This window comes from Anas acuta, chromosome W, assembly GCF_963932015.1.
Source record: "Anas acuta chromosome W, bAnaAcu1.1, whole genome shotgun sequence".
NCBI lineage: Eukaryota > Metazoa > Chordata > Aves > Anseriformes > Anatidae > Anas > Anas acuta.
This window is the reverse complement of record NC_089016.1, coordinates 17,712,818-17,738,190: the sequence shown is the minus strand read 5'-3', so window position 1 is coordinate 17,738,190 and position 25,373 is coordinate 17,712,818. Positions and strand designations below refer to the sequence as shown.

The following is a 25,373-nucleotide window of genomic DNA, read 5'->3' as shown; positions in this document are numbered from 1 at the left end:
GCCAAGAATTGTGGGCCGGGGTCTTTGGGATGTGGGCAGTGGTCTTTGAGAGGAAGGCCGTAGGTCTTCCTCGTAATGCACTTTTCACCTTTGCTTAATCAGTTGTTTTCCAAGCTGTAAAAATGCTGAGTTGGCTTTCGGTTTAACTGAGGGTCGGCAGATAACAGGAAGTCTCAGTTAACAAGACATAACAGACAGTTGACTCAAGTTATCTCAAGTCTCAGCCTGACTAACGGTTAACAGATACCGGGATGTTTTCAAATAACAAGATGCTTCAACATAACAGAAGGTCAACAGATAACAAGATGTCGTTTACTTTGTCCTTGCTAACTTTTAACCACAAGTTTTATTCTATCCTAAAGTGAGTTTATACAATATCACCTAAACCAATCAAAGGGATATTCCATACCATGTGATGTCACACTCAGCAATAAAAGGTGGAAACAGGAAGAAGAGGGGAGGGGTGGGCTCTTGTTGTGAGAACATCGGTCCTCCTCCCAAACAGTGTCTACGTGTGTTGAGGCCCTGCTTCAAGGGCGTGGTCAATCATCGCTCATTTGTGGGAAGTAGAGAGTAATTTCTTTCCTCTGCACTTCCACATAGCCTTCATTTGTTTTTATTTGTTTGTTTTCCTCCCTTTTTTTCCTTTCCCCCTCCCTTTTCCCCTTTACTTTTTTTTTTTCCCTTTAGCTAAATCGTTTAGATCATAATAATCTTTAATTATTATTATTATTATTTCCCTTTAATTAAATTATCCTTATCTCAACCCGTGAGTTGTTCTTTGCTTTACTTCTTCCCCTCCTCATCTAAGGAAGGGGAGTGAGAGAGCGGTTGTGGTGTTTAGCTGCCCAGCACAGTAAAATCACCGCACAGACACATGATAAATGAAATATGGAGGACTGTTGTGGATTATTGTAATGCCATTGCACTGCAGTTTTAGGAGCAGGTAGCTGATGATTTTTTCCTAAATTTGTGCATTGATGGTCCATAGGTGACCATCTGATGGCTGCAGAGTTCCTTACTGGACCCTGTAAACATTTAAAGTCAAGTACCACATCTTTAGTATTAGAAAATTCTGTTTGTATTAAAAATTATGCAAATCAAAATCAATGCACACTTATGAAAAGATGAAGTGTGTTCCCAAGTGAGAAATACAATATAATAGCTAAATACATTGTAGTCAATACTTTTTGAAGACTTTAAAATTTATTGGCTTTAACCAGGAGCACCTGCATAGTTTTTCCATTACAGGACACTCTGAAGGGCTGGTGTTCAAGCATGTCTAATAACCCTTACAGGTAACATCATACAAGGCCAGACATCACATGCAGAGCCTTGGTATGCTTTATGCTTCTCAACAACTATATGAGAAAGAAAAAAAAAGCTTATCTAGAGTTTGAGGGTACATGTCACCATGTGTTTTGGAAACCACATTTCTCTTTAAACTGATATCTGCTAAAGCAGTGCTTGTTTGTTTATAGTGTAGATGTGATTTCCTGTGTATGGGACTGGAAAAAGGACACAAAAATACCATTTGCGAGCTCTCTTACAATTTGCATAATTTCAAGGATTCTTGAAAAGATCCCATTTTTGTGTAGTATCAGCTGGTGTGACCTGTTCTCTCATGTGGATTTAAATCCCTATCATTAATCTCAATCCCTATCTCTAGTCAGGCTGATTCCATCACATGGAGGAATAACCAGCAATGATAAAGAACAGCTTGTGCAAAGTGAATAAAATGACCACATTGTTGAGGGGGGGTTACTGTAATTTATCGGGTATGAAAATTTGCCCTTCAGGGCACTGTAAATCAGTTCAGCACTGTCTGAATAGTCTACCCTAAATGCAAAGATAAAAGTGCTTTTTCAGGTGTTATATATAGAGTGGTAATTCGTGTCGAGAAAATGGTTGATATTAGTAAAGAAGGGGGAGATTTGGGAATGTGGCCATGGGGGTTGGAAAGCCCTGTGCTTGAGATAACATTAGACTCTTAACGATGGGGCCATCAGGAATATAAAAGAGTATAGAGGGAACAAAGAAGGGTGATTCAGGAGACTCCATGCAGTCTGGGGTTTCTTATTCTCCAGCTGGTTCTCTTGTTCTCCAGCCATTAAGGCATGGAAGTTTGGGGGTGTTTGCTGTTGTTGTTACATTCAAAGTTGTTTGACCAATGAAAAGTTGTTTTGAAAAGAACTGCTGTGGAGAGAAGGGTATAAGAGGGGAGCCTGCCCTCAAGTTAAAAATGCAACACGATGAAGTCATGTCATCAATAAAGAAGTAGAAAGAAGGAATGAAAAGGAACAGGCTAGCAGAATGGAGACCAGGACGGGAACAGGCACATTGATTGCCTTATGAAGATAGGTTCGGCCAGACTCAGCAAACCGCTCAGAGAAGCTCGTACAGAAAGTTGCTGGAAATAGGCGCACTGGAGCTGGAGAGAAGCTCGAGATGAGAGAAGCGGACCTGTGCACACAACTGCCTCTCGCTGGTAAGCAGCTGCACATTATGGGGAATCATACGTCCTTAGGAACAAAGACTGTCCTGGTAACCTTACAGCTTATTCTCCTTATTAACAATCAGACAGTTTATGAGCCTGAAATATGGGACCAAATTGAGGTCAAGGTGTGTGACACTGCAACAAAAAATGACAAGGTTGCAGTGGGATTGCTCGGCACCTGGCGAGCAGTATCTGAGGCCTTGAAGAGCCCTGTGGAGCCACAATCACAAACGTTTGGCTTGCCAGATAGTGAGGGAACTGTGGGCTCCTTTACTGATCCGACTGCTACGCCATGGGCCCCTCTGCTGCTACAGCCATCGAAGGCTTTTGCTGTTCTGCCCCCTGTTGACCTGAATGTGCCTTTTGACTCATTGTCCTTGAAAAGGAGATGGATATGCTTTTCTTCAATCCAGGAAGAACGGGATACATAAGGCCCGAAGGCCGAGTTGCTTGATGATATTGTATAAACTCACTTTAGGATAGAATAAAACTTGTGGTTAAAAGTTAGCAAGGACAAAGTAACTGACTGACACAATTACTACTTCACTGAGATCCTCGCCTGAGCCTAAGTTATTGGCTACGGAGTGTTTCTCACAATTTGGGGGCTCATCCGGCATCCAGTCACCTACTGGGGAGCCCCACCGCCGCAGCAGCAGGAAGGCATGCCCCGCTGATTTCAGCGGTCCTGTGCATCGACAGTGGCGGTTCTGCGGAAAGCTGACAGAGGGCCCGAGACTGGTTAAAGAGGCAGGATCCGTGAAGTAGTGGGGAAAGGAAGAAGGTAGGCACTCCGGGTTTTTAAGAATCGATCCGGTAACTCTGTGCACAGACCAAGGTAAGAAATATTAAGTATTGCCTTGGGGGTCGGGTGATCTGGTGTATGGTAAGCCCTCACACGGGAAAGTGCTGGCACTACACCAGGGGAATCTGGTGTACGGTAATCCTTGCATGGGGAAGTGCTTGGAAGTACACCAGGGAATCTGGTAAACTCATAGGTGTGCGGTAACGCTGGCACAGGGAAGTGCTTGGCGGTGTACCCTCATTTTTCAGTACGTTGGTGTGTGGTACACTGCAGAAGGGAAATTTCTGTAGCACATACTGGTGAGGGTTAGGAAAAATGGGAAAATATGAGTTCCAGGGGACAGAGAGATATCCCTGGGGGAGTGCCTACTAATAGTTCTTCCTGAAGAATGATAAGAAATTGGAAACATAATCCCAAAATTAGAGGGATTGTAAAAGAAAAACAATTTTTTTTTAAAAAAAAGGTTAAATATTGTGTATCAGTCTGGACAAAAGAACCAATTAAGGAAACAGCAGTATTTTGGCCAAAATACAGGTCTGATGAAAATTCAGGCTTTAAATTTATGTGTAAACAAGAAGATTCCTTTTTCAGAGAAGGAGCCAAGTTATGCTACCTATAATCCTAATATTGTACCCGTGGCAGCAGCAGTCACTCCAGGAAGGGAGACAGGGACTGTAATTAACACTGTCCCTAAAGAAGGATCGTACTCTAGGCTCTGGCAAGACTTAGAACAAGGTAGAAGAGATATTGAGAATTTTGCCTTCCCTGATACTGACAGTACTAACACTAACCGTGTATCCTCTTAGGTGAACTACCCCCCCTCCTTACCAGCAGAGAGGTTAGGACTTTTAAGAAGGAGAGGAAGTCTTTATTTGAGGACTACAACAGCCTAGCTGAACAATTAGACCAGTTCCTACAACCTGACATATTATACTCTTGGGGGAGGGAATTATGTCTATAAGTATGTTGTTTACAGGGAAAGAAATGGGAATGATCAGGAGGAGAGCTGCTATACGAGAATGGGAAAGAGCTCATCCTCCAGGACCAGAGGTAATACCGGCAGGGCAGAAACACCCACTTGCCAGTCCTAGCTGGAATAATAATAGTGTGCAACACAGAAATCATATGAGAGACTTGGGGTCAGAATGAGAAAGTACTCGGGGATGAGACCTGAGGACCCAGTATCCCAAGGGCTCTTGAAAGTTCATTGTGTGATTAAAGCCTGGCAAAATACGCAGAAAATGCTTCAGAAGGTGGGGGGATGTAGTGAACAGTCACTGGGGGACCCTCCTGCGGGAGGCCCTGGAGGTGTGTGTCTGGAGTGGAACTGAGTAGGAAAAGCAGAGAGCGAAACTAATGGTATTGACAGTGCAGAGGGTAGTGAGGCAGAGGGTTGGAGAAAGAGGAAGAATATCTTCAGGGGGAGTCATGGCCAGGATGGAAAGGAGAGGAAGAGAGATGAAGGAATGGCAGGCAAAGAAGGCTGCCTGTGTTGTGGCCTGAGTCCTAGCAGGGACAGGCTTTGATAAGATGTTTTAAGTGTGGCCAGGCTGGCCACTTTGAATAGGAATATCTGGAGTGGAAGAAGGAGGAAAGAAGGAAAATGGGATGAAATGTGGTATACTGATATGTTGTTTTAGCATCCTGGAGGGAGAAAGAAATGGAATTAAGTTGGCCCTTGACTGAGACTGTGGTGAAAGTACAGGCTGTAAAAAGAAAGATAGAAAGAAGTGTTAAAAATGTTACTGAAGGTGTTAAAGGTGTGGTATGTAGCATTTGACAGAGCTGTTTGAAGTTGAATGAGCAGGGAAAGAGGATGTAGGCATTATCTAAGTAACAGTCTAGAAGTTTTGGTATATTTGCATATTTGCTGTGGTGTTTGGTCAGTTTCCCAAGCATCGGTGAGGGGGATGGGAGGGGGGAACAGCCTGCTCCACCAGGGGCCTCTCCAGCAGCTACAGGGGGGCTTCGGCTCCAGCTCCTGGAGCGCCTCCTCCCTCTCCTTCTGCACTGACTTTGGTGTGTGCAGGGAGGTTTCTCACTCCTCACTCTCCCAACTGCTGTTGAGCAGCAGGTTTTTGTTTTTTTTTCTTTGTTTGTTTGTTTTCGTGGATGTGCTCTCACAGAGGCACCAACTGTGTTGCTCATGGCTTGGCTCTGGGCAGCAGTGGGCCCCTTTGGGGCCAGATGAAATTGTCCCTTATCTGCCACAGGGAGGCTTCTGGGTTTTTCTCACGGGGGCTGCCACTGCAGTTTCCCCCCCCCCCCACTCACAGCCCCCGAACCTTGCCATCAAACCCAATACACTGGGGAACAGCTAGGTCATTACTGACTTGTAAAGTATCAGGGATTAAATTAACTAATGAAACCCTAAAAAGTGATGGGGGCAGAAGGGGCTGGGATAACAGTGCCACTTTTGGGGGATACCAAGCTGAGACTAGAGGATAAAATGATCACTGGGTAATTATTGTATGTACCCAAGGCAGGGACTAACTTGTTGAGAAGGGATTTGATGATTAAATTGGGCATTCAAATAGTAAATTGTTAGACTGGAATAACAGTGTTGGAGTGCTCTCTGGCCCTGAGAGCAAACATATATTCACCTGACTGGAAAGACCCTGAAATGGGGGCGGAAGCAGCAATATAGGTGGACAATTTTAGCTCAGGGGTTTACAGGGCCACCTATCTATTTGGGTAAATTCTAAAAAAAAAAGATTTTGGAGCAATTACAACCTCCCAAGGAGGTATTAATGTTAACAAATATGTGGATCGTTTTCTATTGTCAGGACAGGAGAAAAGACTTGTGAAGAAAGCTACTAACAAGCTATTCAACTTTCTGGGAAAGCAGGGCTTGGGAGTATTGAAAAATAAATTACAATATGGAGAAAGAGAAGTCAGGTATTTAAGGCATCTAATCTTTGAGGGAAAATGAAGAATCCAGAGAGGATTCAGGGAATTGTTGAAAATTAAGAAAGAACTAAAAAGTTTTAAAAGAAAGATTTTTTTAAGGAATCAGGAGCCATGAAGTCTGAAGGAAAATCGATACTCCCTGATGGGAGAGAAATGCTGAATAAAGTGATAATGAGGCAAATATTAACTGTTTTACATCAGAAGAGTCATTGGGAGGTGCAAGCAATGTGTGATGTTGTGCTAAGAAAGCATGTCTGTGTAGGAATATACACTTTAGGGAAGCACATATGTAGAGGATGTACCATATGTCAAAAGGTAAATAAAAAGGTCTTCTGTAACCCATCTAGAGGGGGACAGGAGCCAGGGGTTTGACCTTTACAAAGTATACAGGTAGATTTTACTGAGTTACTTGTTTGTCCTAATTGACCATGTGACTAGATGGGTGTAAGCTTTACTGCAAGGGTTAAAGCAGGCCTTAGAGATTGAGTGGGATTTTCACAGCCCCTGGCACCCCTCCTCTTCTGGGAAGGTGGAGCGAATGAATCAGACATTAAAGAAGCAATTAACTAAACTAGTGTTAGAAACCCAGCTTCCTTGGGTAAAATGCTTACTCCTACAGGTTCAAACAGCACCAAGAAAGGATATAGGAATTTCACCATATGAGATGCTGCTCAGATTGCCCTATCTGGGCAGAAGGGATGAGATACCACGATTCAAAACAAGATTCAGAACAAGGATAATTACTAACCACTGAAAAGATTAGAGAACAAGCCGCTTGGATCCACTATTCCCGAGTGAAGAAGGCTCCAGGAGCTCCTTGGAAAGTAACACCAGGTGATGATGAACTGAAACTAAAGCTTAGTCGAACAAAATGAGGACATTATGGTCGGGAATATTTGGTAATATGGTTGGCAGAAAATTTGTTCATAGAATTGTTTTGTTTTTATGGCTTATAGTTGTAATTGTGATTCAAGAAGGTGCCTCTGTGATAATAGAGAATGGTGGGTGGCCTTGAACTAAAACCGTAACAACAGAGGATAAGAACTTTAATGGAAAGTTAGCAGTCATGGTCATCTGGCGAACAAATGGTAACTATTTATATAAACCATCAGAATGGCGAAAATTAGGGGAAGGGTGCACACACCAAAGAACCATAGCGGATGAAATTAAAATAGGGTGTCGAATTTTTAATGGAACGACCAATGAGAAAGCAACGGGGATTTTAGTTAAACCGATTTCCAAAAATGAACAACAAGAGGGTTGTATTTGCCCAGGTAAATTGGATTGCTGATATAATTTTATATTAACACAGAATGTAGAAATCAGCTGTTTTTGGAATAATGATAATGGCCAACAGTTCAAAGTCAATAATGGTGAGGGCCTCATATTAAATTTTACAATATATGCGGCACTTCCTACAAAAGTGAGACCCTCTACAACCCATGCCCCACCTCTAATCAAACTGGAACCCAAAATTTATGAAACAGGCCCGTATGTAGTAAGGAATACGGGCCAACAGCAATTGTTATTTAATCCAGAATGGTCACTCAAGCGTGTTGAATTGCTAATACAAATCAACATCTCGGCAGTTCAACCAGCCTGTTCTCCTTTCTTAAGGACATCATTTGAAGACTGGACAATATGGTCACAGAAGCAAGTACACTTCAGGGGCAGGACACGAAACGACTTAACTGGAATGCTAGGAACAGGGTTAGGAATTTTAAATGGAATTGATTCAGAAATATTAATGAATAAGCTAGCCACAGCAACAAGTGATTTGACAAAATTAAAACAACCCCTACAATCATCCTTATTGGCATTGGGAACCAGCCAATGGCAAGTTTCAAAGGTGTTACCGAAATGGGAAAATGCAGAAGACCAAGACCACAAACTAATAATAGTATGGTTCAAGATAATGTATCCTTAGCTCTTAGTTGTATGCAAACACAGTTATGGTTGCAGGCAACGGCTGCCCTGATCATTAGGGAAGGAAGTGAAGGCATTTTTCCAGCTGAAGTCTGAAATGCAGTTTGGGACGATGCCAATGATTTTGAGAAGAAGTTCCAGTCTTGGTGGACCCTGGTGAATTTTACTTATGATCCCGTTGTTAACATGGCTACTGCCTTCGTGCTTACTATACGTAATGCCAGAGTTTATGTTATTCACCCGATCCTTGCACTAGGATTAAACCATGAGAAGACAGTGCTTTATCCTTCGGAGCATAGAACATGGGCACGAATGGAGAATGGGAAATGTCAGTCTGTAAATCTAGAATCATGTGTTACCCTGGAACAACAAGGATTTATTTGTGAAAGTAATACAATTGATGCTCAGGATGTATGTTTTGACACGGAGCAAGGTATCTGTCACTTTGAAATTCATCCAAATACTAGTCTAAAGACTGCGCTTGTATATGTTGGTCAAGGGTGCGTGTGTTTAAGAACTGCTTGTGATTTTGTAGAAATAGACAAGGAGAATATAACTCTCCATAGTAAAAATCATTCTAATTTTTGTATTTGTAACTTTGTTAGAATCGTCGGGTGTGATTTTCTATATTTGGCACCAGTGGTATCCCACCAGTTGATCAAGTCTAACAACACAATGTATCATAAGTTACTACCTACACCTATTGGGATGAACCTCACACTAGTGAAGCAACTAGTTAAACACCAAGACCTGATTAAAATTTTAAAAGGCATTCAGGAAAATGGAGGCAAGACTCTAATTACTGTCCAGGAAATAAGGCTTAAAGGAAATAAGCAGAGTTTTGCAAAGAGTAAAACGAGACACAAGTCACAACTGGTGGGATACACTTTTTGGATGGTCGCCAACTGCAACTGGGATTTTGAACACGTTGAGTCACCCAATTATTGTTTTATTGATATTAGTTGGTATAAGTTTAATATTGTCTTTTGTATTACTTGTTTGGAATTGGAAATTGTTACAACGAATGTCCATGTTAGCCTCCTTGACAAATGTGCATGGTCAGGTATTGAGGGGTACATATCATAAAGACTGGGAAGAAAATTTTCGTATTAAGTAAAAGAATTTACTAGATTTTCCAGAAAAGGGGGGAATGATATTGTATAAACTCACTTTAGGATAGAATAAAACTTGTGGTTTGATATTGTATAAACTCACTTTAGGATAGAATAAAACTTGTGGTTAAAAGTTAGCAAGGACAAAGTAAACGACATCTTGTTATCTGTTGACCTTCTGTTATGTTGAAGCATCTTGTTATTTGAAAACATCCCGGTATCTGTTAACCGTTAGTCAGGCTGAGACTTGAGATAACTTGAGTCAACTGTCTGTTATGTCTTGTTAGCTGAGACTTCCTGTTATCTGCCGACCCTCAGTTAAACCGAAAGCCAACTCAGCATTTTTACAGCTTGGAAAACAACTGATTAAGCAAAGGTGAAAAGTGCATTACGAGGAAGACCTACGGCCTTCCTCTCAAAGACCACTGCCCACATCCCAAAGACCCCGGCCCACAATTCTTGGCAGGCTTTGCGCAAGCGCAAGGACTGATAAGCTAATTAGCATACGAAGCGAGAGTAGGCAGGGTTATGTAATGAATATGTATAGGCGCTAATAGAATATTCATTGTTTCACTGCATAAATATGAGATAGTTTGTCACTTCAAACATGCACGATAGGTGGAAAGATCCCCTGTGCATCCAGCGCTGCAATAAAGAATATACCACTCGTACCTGGAACAGCACTGATATCACTCGAGTGTTGTGTCTATTGCTGCATAGTGCTGGCACAGCTATGAGTGCAGAGCACAGCACTGTGTGGGCTGCTGCAGGGAAAGGTGACTCCAGCTCAGACAGACCCAACACAGCAGGGCTGTTCCACAGACACTCGGATGCCCAGTGAACAGCCAGGGCTCTTCAGGGGCAACAGCTACAGCCCAGCTTTGGACAACCCAGTTGCAACTGCAGAGCTGTGTCCTCTTTATGACAGATCAACTTTTTAGAATTGCAGACACGCAGAATGGCTGAGGTTGGAAGGGACCTCTGGGTGCTCAAGCAGGGACACCCAGAGCAGGGTGCCCAGGTCCATGTCCAGATGGTTTTTGAAGATCTCCAAGGAGGGAGACTCCACAGCCTTTCTGGGAAACCTGTGCTCTGCCACCCACACAGTACAGAAGTGCTTCCTGACATTCAGATGGAAACTCTTGTGAAGAAGACCCTTTGGCCCAAGATTTTTAATTCCCATTGACGTATACCTTTATCTCCCTTGGTGAACCTCTTGCCATCTTCCCCACGGGTATAGCCTTTGTGGCACTCACACCTGTAGCTGCCCATGGTGTTGATGCAGATCTGAGAACACATTGTCCCATTGCTTGTGGCATACTTCTCGATATCTGGAGAGGAGCAAGAGTTGAAAATGTCCTGAATTTGGAGGTTTCAGACCTCAAGTATAATAAAAGACTTCCTTTAAAGCTATCGGGAGATTTAGGGTTTAAATAAATGAGTAATTGCAGGAGTGCTTCTGCTTCAGGCTGGAGCTCTGTGCTGTTATTAACACACCTGGCATTTTATCGGTGAGCACCACATGACTGTTTCTTTGCATGAAATAGCTCACAAGCAAAGTCTGATACTGCAAACCTTGGCTCCCTGGCACAGCAAACTGTGCAGGGCATGGCTACTGAATCAGGGGATACTATCCACATGAGTAGCACAGGTAAATGGAATTAGACACTTGTCTTCCAAATCAAACCCCAAAGATTAATTTTCTTAATTAATCACGGTTGTAGTGCCTTGAGGGTTATGGTTAAAATCATGTCCCTCTTCTCAGGCCAAAACTCTAAATGCTGCTCAAAATCTGCAGGAGGAATTAATAAAGGGAAAATTATGCTGATGCTTCAAAGTGTTTAGGTGAATATGGCTTGTTTTAGGTACTACCTGCCAATAATTTCAAGGGGATTTAGATGTCTTAGTTCTGGGGACCAATCCTCAGCATAGTTAAAAATCATATTTAATATGTAATAGTAAAGATAAAGAGAAAGGCTTCCAATCTAAACTGACTCCTAAAAGACCTGAAGAAGAAGGATGCATCATTAACCAGAGATAAGTACTTCTACCCACCCAGGCAATATGGCTTCTCTCTGTTCCTGTGCCTCTCCTGATCATAGCAGTACCCAGGATAGCAAGTGCATAAGACCTGTCCAAAATTATCTGTGCACTGCTGTTCACAAGGAGCTTCAGCACAGACATACTCTGGAGAGAGAAAAACATGATTAGGAGAAATACCAGTGGCAGCAGCTAGATGACATAAGCAGAGATTTATAGTAAAACTGCAATTGCTCATCACCACTTCATGGTAGCTGGACTATTTCTTAAAATTGGATTTTAAGCAAGGGGCACTTTCCCAGTGTAGTGGGTTTACGTGGCAAGGTTTTGGTAGCAGGGGGCCATAGGGGTGGTTTCTGTGAGAAAGATCTAGAAGCTGCCCCATGTTTGGGAAGGGCCCCATTGTTTTCCAGATCTGAGCCAATAAGCGATGTTGTTTTGCGCCTCTGTGAGAGCATATTTAAGACAGGGAAAAAAACGCTGCGCCACACAGCAGCTGGGAGAGTGAAGGGAGTGAGAAACGGCATCAAGGTCAGCGTAGAAGGAGGGGGAGAGGTGCTCCAGGCACCGGAGCAGAAGTCCTCTGCGGCCTGTGGTGAGGACCATGGTGAAGCAGGATGTCCCCCTGCAGCCCATGGAGTACCACGGTGGAGCAGGGTTCCACACTGCAGCCCGTGGAGGAGACCACGGTGGAGCAGGTGGCCCTGCACCGATGGAGGCTGCCGCCTGTGGAAGACCCCTGCTGGAGCAGATTCCGGGCCGGACCTGTAGCCCGTGGAGAGGAGACCACGCAGGAGCAGGTGACCTGGCAGGAGCTGCTGCCCGTAGGGGAGCCAGGTTGGAGCAGTTTTCTCCTGAGGGATGGACCCCGTGGTACGGACCCATATCTGGAGCAGTTCTGGAAGAGCTGCTGCCTGTGGGAAGCCCACGCCGGATCAGTTCATCAAGGACTGTATCCCGTGGGTGGGACCCCACAGCACAGGGGACGAGAGTGACCGAGAAGGAGCGGCAGAGAAGAAGTGCTGTAGACTGACCATAACCCCCATTCCCCCGTTCCCCTGCGCCGCTCGGGGGGAGGAGGTGGAAGAGGGTGGAAGGGGGGGGAAGGTGCTTTTGGTTTCTTTCCTTTGTTTCTCACTTCTCTAGCTTGTTAGTAATGAGCAATAAATCTTACTATCTGTCTTCTTATGCTGAGTCTGTTTTGCCTGTTCCAATAATTATTGCGTGATTTTCTTGTCCTTATCTCAGTCCTTGAGCCCTTTTCACATATTTTCTCCCCATTCCTCTTTGAGGAGGGGGAGTGAGAGAGCGGCTGTGGTGGAGCTCGTGGTGCCCACTCGAGTGGAACCACGACACCCAGTTGGCAGAATTTAAGAGGTCTTCTCAGAAATATTGTTACCTAAAAGCTTTTTGCTGTTTTCTTCACAAATTTTAAAGTGCTGATATCAAAATTTCCTACACAAAATACTGTAAAGCACTGTGAGGCTAACTGCAAAATCCAGGCAGAAAGTATATCATGAGGAAAGTTAATTAAAATCACACAGTAATTGTCCAAACCCAGCTATAATCCTCCTAGCAAAGAACACTGTTATAAAACCATTATCACTCTTAATAACAACAACGTGAAGATATGATAAGTTGTTGGTCAGGCTTCTCAGTGAAATTCCAGAAGACTTTCTGAAGTCCTGCTTTGAAACCCCAAGGAGAGCTGTTTCTGTTTGTCTGTTTCTGATTTCACCATTATGCAGCAGCAGCAGAGCTGAAGGCCAGGAAATGGACACCAGAGCAAAACAGGGCCTGACCCTTATTCCTGTCCCGCCAGGGGCAGGATCTGGCTCCTGGTGCCAGGCTGGTGCAGCTCCCAGCCTGCATGCAAGGGCTTTGCAGCACCACGGGGAACATTTGCTGGGAGAAGAAAGTGGCTGGAGTAGCATCCAGCCTCTGAACCAACACAGGAAAGCCTGCTGAAGGTCAGGCTTTATGCAAAAGCCAGTGGCAGTTCCTGTGACCATTTCAGAAGAACGTCATCCCACTTGCAGTGATCCATGTTGTTTGTTGCTGTGGAGCATCACCCTCTGGTGTCTAGGCACCGGGGGGCCAAAGCAGAAGTATCCTGTCCCTGCTCCAGACCTAACACGTGAACCAAACCTACATGTTTCTACTGAGTTCCCAGCAATGCACTAAGTTTCCATATACACAATATAAAATAATTAAAACCTAAACTCATTACTGACTCATGCTAATGACTAGCAGACTTCTCTGGGTATGATGATTTTTCTGAACAATTACAATGAACTAAGTTTGGGGAAGCCAAGTTTCCAGAACTTAGTCAATTGCTTCCTTACTGTCTGATCCTCTCCACCCTTCCAGAAGAGAAAGGATGCCAAGGAGTATGAAATTTCCACTTAATTCCTATTGTCCACATTAGCTCTTGCAATATTTCTGATATAAAGTGATTTCCTTGATCAGTCAATATTTTCAACAATTCCATACCTGGGAGTTATTTGTTCTAGAATTACTTTAGTCACTATGTTCGCAGTAGCAGATACTGAAGGGAAGGTTCCAACCACCCTGACAAATGATCTACTGAGACTAACAAGTATTTAAATCTACCTACTCTAAGGAGTTCCATAAAATCTACCTGTACATTTTGGAAGCGTTGAATTCCTGGTTCTCGCCCCCCCCTTTGGGCTGACTGCGGATAATTTTCCTATTTACCTTTTGACATACTACACAACTCCTACATACTTTTTAAGCCAAAGTATATATATATATTCCTACACATACATATTGCCATAGCACAGCGTCACACATTGCTTGAATTCCCCAATGACCCTCTTGATGCAAAACAGTTAATATTTGTCTCATTAGCACTTTATTCAGCATTTCTCTCCCATCAGGGAGTATCTGTTTTCCTTTGGACTTCGTGACTCCTCATTCCTTAAAAACTTCTCTCTTAAAACTTTTTACTTCTTTTTAGTTTTGGGTAGGGGTAGCTCAACAGTTCCATGAATCCTCTCTAGATTAATTCTTCATTCTCCCTTACACACTAGATGCAATAAATACTTGACTTCTCTTTCTAAGAATTTTAATTTATTTTCCAATGCTTTCAAGCGCTATTTTCCCAGAAAGTCAAATAGCTTGTTAGTAGCTTCCTTCACAACTGTTTTCTCCTGTCCTGGCAATAAAAGATCATCCACATATTGTAACAGTAACACCTCCTTGGGAGGTTGGAATTACTCCAAAATTTGTTCTAGAACTTGCCCAAATAGATTGGTGGCCCTGTAAACCCCTGAGGTAAAATTGTCCATCTGTATTGCTGCTTCTGCCCCCATTTCAGAGTCTTTCCAGTCAGAGGCGAATATATATTTGCTCTCAGGGCCCGAGAGCACCCCATTAATAACACCGTTATTCCAGCCTGACAATTTATTATTTGAATGCCCAATTTCATTATCAAATCCTTTCCCAACAACTTTGTACCTGCCTCGGTTGCATGCAATAATTGCCCAGTGATCATTCAACCCCTAGTCTCAGCTTGGTGTCCCCAAAAAGTAGCACTGTTATCCCAGTCCCTTCTACCCCCATCACACTTAGGGTTTCATTAAGTAATGAATGAAGTCTCAACTCAATCTGAATTTAGTAATATTTATAAAAGACAAGAAAACAGCACTGGGTGCGCGGGGAGTCTATGCTCTACCAACACGCACACACGAACATCAAACATTTCAAATATACAGAACATTGCTTTTACATCCTATACATATGTACAATCAGAAAAGGTATCAACTGAAACATAAACATGGCAAAGCTTTAAAAGGCAAGTGTCCTTTAAGTCTATTACTATTAATGTCTTCCATGACTTATAACAGTCTCCATTTTCCATTCCTTTTCTTAATTACAAACACCGGAGAATTCCAGGGCTAGCTGTGGGAACAATATGTCTTGCTTTAAGTTGTCAAGCAACTCGGCCTTCGGGCCTTATGTATCTCGTTCTTCCTGGATCGAAGAAAAGCATATCCATCTCCTTTTCAAGGCCAATAGGCCTGGGTCAAAAGGCACGTCCAGGTCAGCAGGGGGCAGAACAGCAAAAGCCTTCGATGGCTGTAGCAGCAGAGGGGCCCATGGCGTAGCAGTCGGATCAGTAAAGGAGCCCGCAGCTCCCTCACTGTCTGTCAAACCACACGTTTGTGACTGTGGTCCCACATGGCTCTTTAAGGCCTCAGAGATAGCTCGACAGGTGCTAAGTAATCCCATCGCAACCTTGTCATTTTTAGTTGCAGAGTCCCACACCTTGACCTCAATTTGGTCCCATGTTTCAGGCTCATAAACTGATTGTTAATAAGGAGAATAAGCTGTAAGGTTACCAGGACAGTCTTTGTTTCTAAAGACATATGATTCCCCATAATGCACAACTGCTTACCAGCCAGGGGCAGTTGTGTGCATGGGTCCGCTTCTCTCAGCTCGAGCTTCTTCCCAGCTCCAGTGCGCCTGTTTCCAGCGACTTTCTGTACGAGCTTCTCTGAGTGGTTTGCTGAGTCTGGCCGAACCTATCTTCATGAGGCAATCAATGTGCCTGTTCCTGTCCTGGTCTCCATTCTGCTAGCCTGTTCCTTTTCATTCCTTCTTTCTACTTCTTTATTGATGACATGACTTCATCGTGTTGCCTTTTTCATCTTGAGGACAGGTTCCCCTCTTATACCCTTCTCCCCACAGCAGTCCTTTTCAAAAACAACTTTTCATTGGTCAAACAACTTTGCCCAGCAACAGCAAACACCCAGCAACTTCCATGCCTTAATGGCTGGAGAACAAGCAACAGAAGACTGCATGGAGTCTCCTGAATCACCCTTCTTTGTTCCCTCTAAACTCTTTTACATTCCTGATGGCCTCATCATTAAGAGTCTGATGTTATCATCAACCATGGGGCTTTCCAACCCCCATGGCCACACTCCCAAATCTCCCCCTTCTTTACTAATATCAACCATTTTCTCGACACGAATTACCACTCCATATATAACAAATCTCTCCTCCTTCTTCCACTCTGGATACTCCTATTTGAAGTGGCCGGCCTGGCCAGACTTAAAACATCTTCTCAAAGCCCGTCCCTGCTAGGATTTAGGCTGCAACACAGGTAGCTTTCCTTGCCTGCCATTCCTTCGTCTCTCTTCCTCTCCTTTCCATCCTGGGCCCTCTATCTCCCCCTCTGCCTCACTACCCAGTACCCTGTGAATACCATTTCTTTCGCTCTCTGTTTTTCCTTCTCATCTCCCCTACTGGTGTACACCTTCATACTACCTGCACTTTTTACTCCATCCTCCCAGTTTCTGGAGCTTTTTCTGTATATCTGGCCATGCTTTAATCACAAAATGAACTTTCAAGAGCCCTTGGGCTACCGGCTCCTCAGGATTCTTCCCCGAGTACTTTCTAATTGTGACCCCGAGTCTCTCATAGGATTTCTATGTTGTGGGTTGTTATTATCGCAGTTAGATAAGCAGATTTTTCTGCTCTATTGGAATTAGTCTCGGTTTGGGGGGTGGGGGGTGTTAGTTCTTTCCCATTCTTGCATATCTGCCTGGCAAATCATTCCCCTCCTAAACATTCTTCTCCAGGGAATAACATACTCAAGATTAACATTTCCCCCCTAGGAATACAAATTAGGCCTTAGAAACAGATTTGACTGTTCTGCTAGGCCCTCAGTTAAAGACTTCATTTCCTTCTTAAAACTCCTAACCTCTCTGCTGGTAAGGGGGGAGTGGCATCGGCCCTGCATCGTCCCTGCATGGCCACTAGGCCCCACCGGGACCCCCCCGCCTCCGCTCCTGACACTCCGCAATCCACCACATGACTTCTCCAGGGACAGCGTCAACTGCAGTCCCTATCTCCCTTCCTGGAGCACCTGCTGCTGCCTCCGGTGCAATATTAGGTTTATAGGGAGCAAAACTTGATTCCTCATCCGAAAACGAAACCTTATTGTTTACATATAAATTTCAAGCCTGAATTTTCATCAGACCTGTATTTTGGCCAAAATACTGAAGTTCCTTTTATTGACTTTTTGGGCAGACAATTACACAATATTTAAAATTATATATTTTTTAATCTTTTTCCCTAGTTTTTGGGTTGTTTTTCCAAATCCTTATCATTCTCTCCAAAGGGCTATCTTTAGGCACAGTCCTGGGGTCTCCAACCCCATCCTGATGACTTGGAACCCTTAATCCCCATCTTTTCCTGACGTGCTGCTGTGGACTTTACCATGCACAGGGTACCACACACCTTCACCTAGGATTAGGACAGAGGTGGGGTATACTGCTGAGCATCTCACTTCACCGTGCTCGGGGTACTGTACACCTAAGGGCCCAAATTCCCCAAGACTCTCTTTCACTCCTCTCCTCTCTTTCACTTTGTCCCTCTCCAGCTGAGGGGACTTTGTCCCCTCGCAGGACCACCGAGCTTTGCGGATCGGGACTTCACATTTGCTCTGCACTAAAAGTGCGTCTCATTCACACTCACACTCATTCACACCACAGTCTCCCCGAACCCAGCCCGAGGCAAGATACGGTAAAGTTTCCATTACCTAGGTCTGTGCACGGCTTCCCGGTCCAGGTTATCAGCAGTAATCCCAGTGCCTGTTCCTGATCCAAGCTGGACTATATGTGGGCTTTGTCTGTGTATGTTTGTGCTCGCCTCCCTTCTCCCCAGAGCTTCGCAGAGCTTGTCTTTAAATTAACAGTCTTGGTCCTTTGTTGGCCATACCGAGACAGCCCACCACCCCCGATGGGACCGCTGAAATCAGTGGGGTGCACCTTCCTGTCTGTGGTGGCAAGAAAGCTTCAGCAGGCGACAAGCTCCCGGACGAGCCCCCAAATTGTGAGAAACTTCTCAAATAATTTTCTTCAGACAGGATCTTCTGTGAAGCTATTTTATTCGCAATTGCAATGGCGGGCGTCCTGTCAATTAGGAGTGCATTTTAGTAAACAAATCATAACCTTTTATTCCCTATTACCTGACACCTGATCACCTCCCCTGTTTCCTCATTGGCTGAGTACTACAGGTTCACAAGCTACTCGATGCTCCTCTATACCATATATGTACAATTTTTCTTTTTATCAACCCTTTAATTTCTCCTTTCTTATGTTTTGAGAACTTGTGATCTGTGTTTTACTGTTCTCACACTGCTCATCCTGTTTTTCTCAAGCTTCTACCTTATTTTGGAACAGTGAGACCTTCTACTGTCCACTTATCTACTTAGCATTTCTCCTTGTTATGACTACACAACTACCTTGGAATACAGAAAATTAGTTCTCTACTGCAAAAACACAATTTTGTTTCTCACAACTTCAGCCTTTTTTCTAAAAGAGATGTACTATCAGTGCCTTTCAGCATTGGAACCCTACTATTGACTTGGCAAAGCCTCTGGGCAGTCTGTTAGGAGGGGAACATTTCCTCTTCACTACGGCATGAACTACCCCAGGTAATTGCTGGTCTCCCTGTGCCCCTGGTGACAAGGAGGCCATGCCCATGACCAGGAGAGGAGGTGAAAGAGAGATGCCTTATGGTGATGCTTTCCCCTTGCTGGCATCTTCAGGAAACAGGTAACCAAAGGCAGAACTGACTCACCTAGTCACCCCGTGCACTTCCAAGCCAAATCAGCTGTGCCAGACCATGGGGTAGCCAGGGAGTGTGCACTCCCAGACGCATGGACATGGACAGCTCCTGCGTGCACAGCCAAGAGCAGCATGCAGATCTGTGCTTGCAGTGGGTCATGTTACAAGATCTGTGCAGCCACATGTACTCAGGGGAGGATCAAGACTTTGGCATGCTAAGTGAAACTTTTGGAAGATGCTGATTCTTTTTATTTTCCCAACAATTTCTTGGAAGCAGTTCCCCCACTGATACATGAGGTACAGCCCAGCCTGTAGTTTTATCAGGATGCTCTTCCAAACCAGCAGTGCAGAGAACAGGGCAGACAGGGAAAGACAAATGCATGGGGATGCAAAGCATAAGAACAGCAAAATCACATACCTTCAGGGATGTACTGTCCAAGAACAAACTTATAATCCTTACAGCATTTTTTCCTGAAAAAAATTAAAATAAATACATGAATAAATAAATGTGTTCTCTAAAGGTTGGTACTGCCTTTAAAAACAGTCACAGATAGTCACATTTTTATGGATGTGATGAAAAAAACCAGCTGAGGATCCTGAGCTTTGCATTTGGAGGTATCCTGGCATTAAAGAACATAACATGGGAAGCCACCACTCAATCCATGAGCCATTTGATACCTTGGCAACTCTGCTCAGGGAACCAGACAGAGGATCACAGAAGTGAAAATCCTGTTTTCGTGTGTTGAAAGGATGCAGTATACCTTGGTCCTGTCTTCATACACAAGCCAGGTCATAATTTTCATGATATGCTGAAGGGTGTTTTCAAACATCCGTCATTACAATGTAAACTTTCAGAAAGGGGTAAGTCTCAGCTAGGAATTCACACAAGAAAAATGTTATCAGTCATTTCTCATCTTTTAATAAACCTGGAAGGTGATAAGTGAAATATATTGGGTATTTCATTTGGAGTGAAATGGAGTATCTTATACAGGTGAAGTATAAGTGAAGACTCAAAAAACGTAGTGAAGATTCAGTAGGATCAGACCTGTTTTTATGTGCCTATGATATGAACAAAGTCTAAGTGCTGAGAAATTAATTCACTTCTTACACACTAGCCTGTAATGACCTGTAGATGTTCATATATATATCAGCCCGTTTGCTTTCTAGGCAGCAAACTCTTGCAAGGCTGCAGTGTCAAGGCTACCCGCTGCAGGGGCTTGGTGACCTTTGAAGTGTCCCAAGTGGTGGCTACTAGGACTGCCAGAGAAGCAAACTGATGTTCAACTTGCAATTCAATCAAGTTAACATGAATTTTGGAGAAAAAGAAAAAAAAAGCATGTTTTACAAATTCAAGATTTTGTATGATTTGTGCTGAAATATCTGCAAAACTAAGAAACCATCCATTCAGTCTTTTCTTTTAATCCAATAACTGACACAGAAGAGTGCTAAAGCTATGGCAGTCAATGACACAACACTCCCTGCGACAATCCGCACCCATCACAAACCATCATTATGTTGAATATAAATCAACTGTTAGTTGCAACTGACCATTTGAAACAAACAATGCATTACTCCAAAATATGTAAAAACAAACTTTGGCTAGATATTTTATCCACTTTCAAAGATTTTCTGAAATATAAATTATGCTTAATGAAGGTTGAACATTTGAAGAGGAAACCTCGCTTTGTTATACAGTGGTCCCTCATTATACTTTTCTCCAAATACTGCTGTGAAGTTTTATCTGAAAGACAAGCAAATGCAGGAGGAATGGGTTGAAAGGTGTATCAGGGAGGCTGTTCATACACTGCGAGCCATGCCAATGGCTTTCCAAGTGCCCATTCATAGAATCACAGAATCATAGAATATCCCAAGTTAGAAGGGACCAATAATGATCACTGAGTCCAACTCCTGGCTCCACACAGGTCTGCCCAAAAATTCAGACCATGTGACTAAGAGCATAGTCCAAAAGCTTCTTAAACTCTGACAGGCTTGGTGCTGTGATTACAGCCCTGGGGAGCCTGTTCCAGTGCATGACAACCCTCTTGGTGAAGAACCTCTTCCTGATATCCGGCCTGAACCTCCCCTGTTGCAGCTTGACTCCATTCCCTTGGGTCGTATTGCTGGTAACTAAAGAGAATAGATCGGTGCCTACCCCTCCACTCCCTTGCTTGATGCACCCCAGGATATGGTTGGCCCTCCTGGCTGCCAGGGCACACTGCTGGTTCATATTCAACTTGCCATCAACCAAAACCCCTAGACCCCTCTCTGAGGGGCTGCTATCCAGTATCTCGTTGCCCAGTCTGTACGTATAACCAGGGTTGCCCCGTCCCAGGTGAAGGACCCAGCACTTACTCTTGTTAAACTTCATGCGGTTGGTGATTGCCCAGCTCTCCAATCTGTCCAGATCTCTCTGCAAGGCCTTTCCACCCTCAACAGAGTCAACAGCTCCTCCCAGTTTAGTGTCATCAGCAAATTTGCTCAGAACACCTTCTAGTCAAAATCATTTAAAAAACATTGAAGAGGACTGGCCCTAATATGGAGCCTTGGGAGACCCCACTGGTGACTGGCCACCAGCCTGATGTGGCCCCATTTACCACAACCCTTTGAGTCCTACCCGTCAGCCAATTGCTCACCCATCGTATGATGTTTTTGTCTAGCTGTATGCTGGACATTTTGTTCAGTAGGATCCTATGGGAAACCGTATCAAAAGCTTTGATGAAGTCCAAAAAGATCACATCAACTGGCTTCCCTTGATCGACTAGATGGGTGATCTTATCCCTCCCCCATGCCCAGCACACAGTGGTGCACTGGCACAGCCCCCCAGCCCTGTGTAGCTGCTCGATAGCATCGCCCCAGACAGGCAGGATGAAAGGCAAGATGCAAGGAATGTGGTTTCATTAAGCCACAGCTTTATTAAGTTGGCTTATCTGGGAGCTATTAACAGTAACTCATCCAGCGTGGACCAGTACTCTTTCCCATAATTGTTTCCACCTGGCGCAGGGCTGCCACCAGCCCCAGCCCAGCTCCAGATCTGTGCCAGGACACTGGTGGCAGTGCCATGGGTACCAGGGGGCACCAAGCCAGGAAAGTGTAGCTGTGTGAGAAAGAGAGGCTGAGCTCTGGGTCCTGCAACAGCTGGAGTGCCTTCAAAATGCAAATAATGACAGGATAATGATTTAAAGTGAGAATTAACCTGTATCTGCCAGCAGTAATGTGGCAGCGACTCGGCATGTGACAAATGGAGCTGCACAATGCGTTATATGGGTTTTTGTTAACTTCAACAGAAAAGGAAACTCCTATACTTTATCATGATAATCATGTTGAAAAAGATACATGATGGCCATGTAATGACTGAAAAAATGGGAAGGGAAAACCCAATGTTTTATACTGGCTTCAAATGAACATAATATGTCAAGTAGTCTCTTGTTACAGATGTCAAAAGTAGAAACAGGAGAGTCCACCCTAGGAAATATTTGTCTCCTAGGAGCAAAGTAGACATGGAAATCTCTATGCCAAGTCAGAAAATGAGTTCCTACAATAAAATATTATCCTTACTTTTTCCTTATGACACTGAGCCTTTGGGATGGCTCCACCCAGACAAAAGCAATTTGAGCAGAGGCACAGTGAGATGGCTTCCCTGGAAGATGCAGCAGCTCAGTAGGTGGTCAGGCAGGTCAAATCCAGACTGTCTGACATGCTATTTCTGACCTACCAATGTCAGAAGAGTCTCAGCTTAGGGGCCATAAGATCTGCTTAACTCTTATGAGAAAATAATGATAATACATTCCAGCTGTCATTGCAAAAAACTCTCCCATCTTTCTCACTTATATTGCAGAATGTCGTGGTTCCGCTCGAGTGGGCAGCTGAGCTCCACCACAGCCGCTCTCTCACTCCCCCTCCTCAAAGAGGAATGGGGAGAAAATATGTGAAAAGGGCTCAAGGATTGAGATAAGGACGAGAAAATCACGCAATAATTATTGCAACGGGCAAAACAGACTCAGCATAAGAAGATAGATAGTAAGATTTATTGCTCATTACTAACAAGCTAGAGAAGTGAGAAACAAAGGAAAGAAACCAAAAGCACCTTCCCCCCCCCATCCACCCTCTTCCACCTCCTCCCCCCGAGCAGCGCAGGGGAACAGGGGAATGGGGGTTATGGTCAGTCTACAGCGCTTCTTCTCTGCCGCTCCTTCTCGGTCACTCTCATCCTCTGTGCTGTGGGGTCCCTCCCATGGGATGCAGTCCCTGATGAACTGATCCGGCGTGGGCTTCCCACAGGCAGCAGCTCTTCCAGAACTGCTCCAGATATGGGTCCGTACCACGGGGTCCATCCCTCAGGAGAAAACTGCTCCAACCTGGCTCCCCTACGGGCAGCAGCTCCTGCCAGGTCACCTGCTCCTGCGTGGTCTCCTCTCCACGGGCTACAGGTCCGGCCCGGAATCTGCTCCGGCAGGGGTCTTCCACAGGTGGCAGCCTCCATCGGTGCAGGGCCACCTGCTCCACCGTGGTCTCCTCCACGGGCTGCAGCGTGGAACCCTGCTCCACCGTGGTACTCCATGGGCTGCAGGGGGACATACTGCTTCACCATGGTCCTCATCACAGGCCGCAGGGGACTTCTGCTCCGGTGCCTGGAGCACCTCTCCACCTTAGCTGCCTTAAAGACAGAGGACACTAAACAGTTGTCTACCTTGCCTGGTCTCTCAGAGGACCCTTCTGTTGTGGGGTTGATTAGGGTCAAAGAACAGCAGGTGCCAATCGCTACCACAACTGCACCAGTGACAATATCGCACCAACCGAGACTCCCTGATGCCCATCCATAAGCTAATTCGTCAACTGGAGAGCCAAGGAGCAATCAGCAAGACTCATTCCCCTTTTAATAGTCCCATATGGCCAGTGTGAAAGTCTAATGGCGAGTGGAGACTAACAGTGGACTATCGTGGCCTGAACGAAGTCACACCACCTCTACGTGCTGCAGTGCCAGACATGCTGGAACTCCAGTACGAACTGGAATCGAAGGCAGCCAAATGGTACGCCACAACTGATATCGCTAATGCATTTTTCTCCACCCCTCTGGCAGTAGCATGCAGGCCACAATTTGCTTTCACTTGGAGGGGAGTCCAGTACACTTGGAATCGGCTGCCCCAGGGGTAGAAACACAGCCCTATTATTTGCCATGGACTGATCCAGTCTGCGCTGGAACAAGGGGGAGCTCCTGAACACCTGCAGTACATCGATGACATTATTGTGTGGGGTGACACAGCAGAGGAAGTTTTTGAGAAAGGGAAGAAAATAGTCCAAATCCTTCTGAAGGCCAGTTTTGCCATAAAGCAAAATAAAGTCAAAGGACCTGCACGAGAGATCCAGTTTTTAGGAATAAAATGGCAAGATGGACGTCATCAAATCCCAATGGATGTGATCAACAAAACAACAGCTACGTCTCCACAAACTAGCAAAAAAGAAACACAAACTTTCCTAGGTGTTGTGGGGTTTTGGAGAATGCACATCCCAAATTACAGTCTGATTGTAAACCCGCTCTACCAAGTAACCCGTAAGAAGAATGAGTTTGAATGGGGCCCTGAGCAACAACAAGCCTTTCAACAAATTAAGCAGGACATAGTTCATGCAGTAGCCCTTGGGCCAGTCTGAACAGGACCAGATGTAAAGAATGTGCTCTACACCGCAGCCGGGGAGAACGGCCCCACCTGGAGCCTCTGGCAGGAAGAGCCTGGGGAAACTCGAGGTCGACCCTTGGGGTTTTGGAGTCGGGGATACAGAGGATCTGAGGCCCGCTACACTCCAACTGAAAAGGAGATATTAGCAGCATATGAGGGAGTTCGATCTTCTTTGGAAGTGGTTGGTGTGGAAGTGCAGCTCCTCCTGGCACCCCGACTGCCCGTACTGGGCTGGATGTTCAAAGGAAGGGTCCCCTCTACACATCATGCAACTGATGCTACATGGAGCAAGTGGGTTGCACTGATTACTCAGTGGGCTCGAATAGGAAACCCCAGTCGCCCAGGAATCTTGGAAGTGATCATGGACTGGCCAGAAGGCAAATACTTTGGGATATGATCAGAGGAGGAGGTGGTCTGTGCTGAAGAAGCCCCACTGTACAACAAGCTACCAGAAAATGAGAAGCAATATGCCCTGTTCACTGATGGGTCCTGGTGTATTGTGGGAAAGCATCGGAGATGGAAGACTGATGTACAGAGTCCTACAAGATGAGTTGCAGAAGCTTCTGTGGGAGAAGGTGAATCGAGTCAGTTGGCAGAAGTGAAGGCCATTCAGCTGGCTTTAGATATTGCTGAACGAGAGAAGTGGCCAGTTCTCTATCTCTACACTGATTCATGGATGGTAGCAAATGCCCTGCGGGGGTGGTTACAGCAATGGAAGCAGAACAACTGGCAGCACAAGGGCAAATCCATCTGGGCTGCTGCATTGTGGCAAGATATTGTTGCCCAGGTAGAGAACCTGGTTGTAAAGGTACGCCA

General features: G+C 44.7%; 2 protein-coding genes across 2 annotated transcripts in view; both read right to left on the bottom strand.

Annotated features, from left to right (window-relative positions):
- Positions 1 to 21,522, bottom strand: part of LOC137847426 (collagen and calcium-binding EGF domain-containing protein 1-like) — a 59,648-nt gene extending 38,126 nt beyond the window's left edge. The window contains 4 exon segments of the mRNA XM_068665699.1: positions 10,441 to 10,578; positions 11,303 to 11,434; positions 19,304 to 19,356; positions 21,500 to 21,522. Coding sequence (XP_068521800.1) covers positions 10,441 to 10,578; positions 11,303 to 11,434; positions 19,304 to 19,356; positions 21,500 to 21,522 — 346 coding nt within the window.
- The window catches only part of LOC137847036 (non-lysosomal glucosylceramidase-like), a 393,739-nt gene that overhangs the window by 169,698 nt on the left and 198,668 nt on the right, over positions 1 to 25,373 (bottom strand). The window lies entirely within an intron of this gene.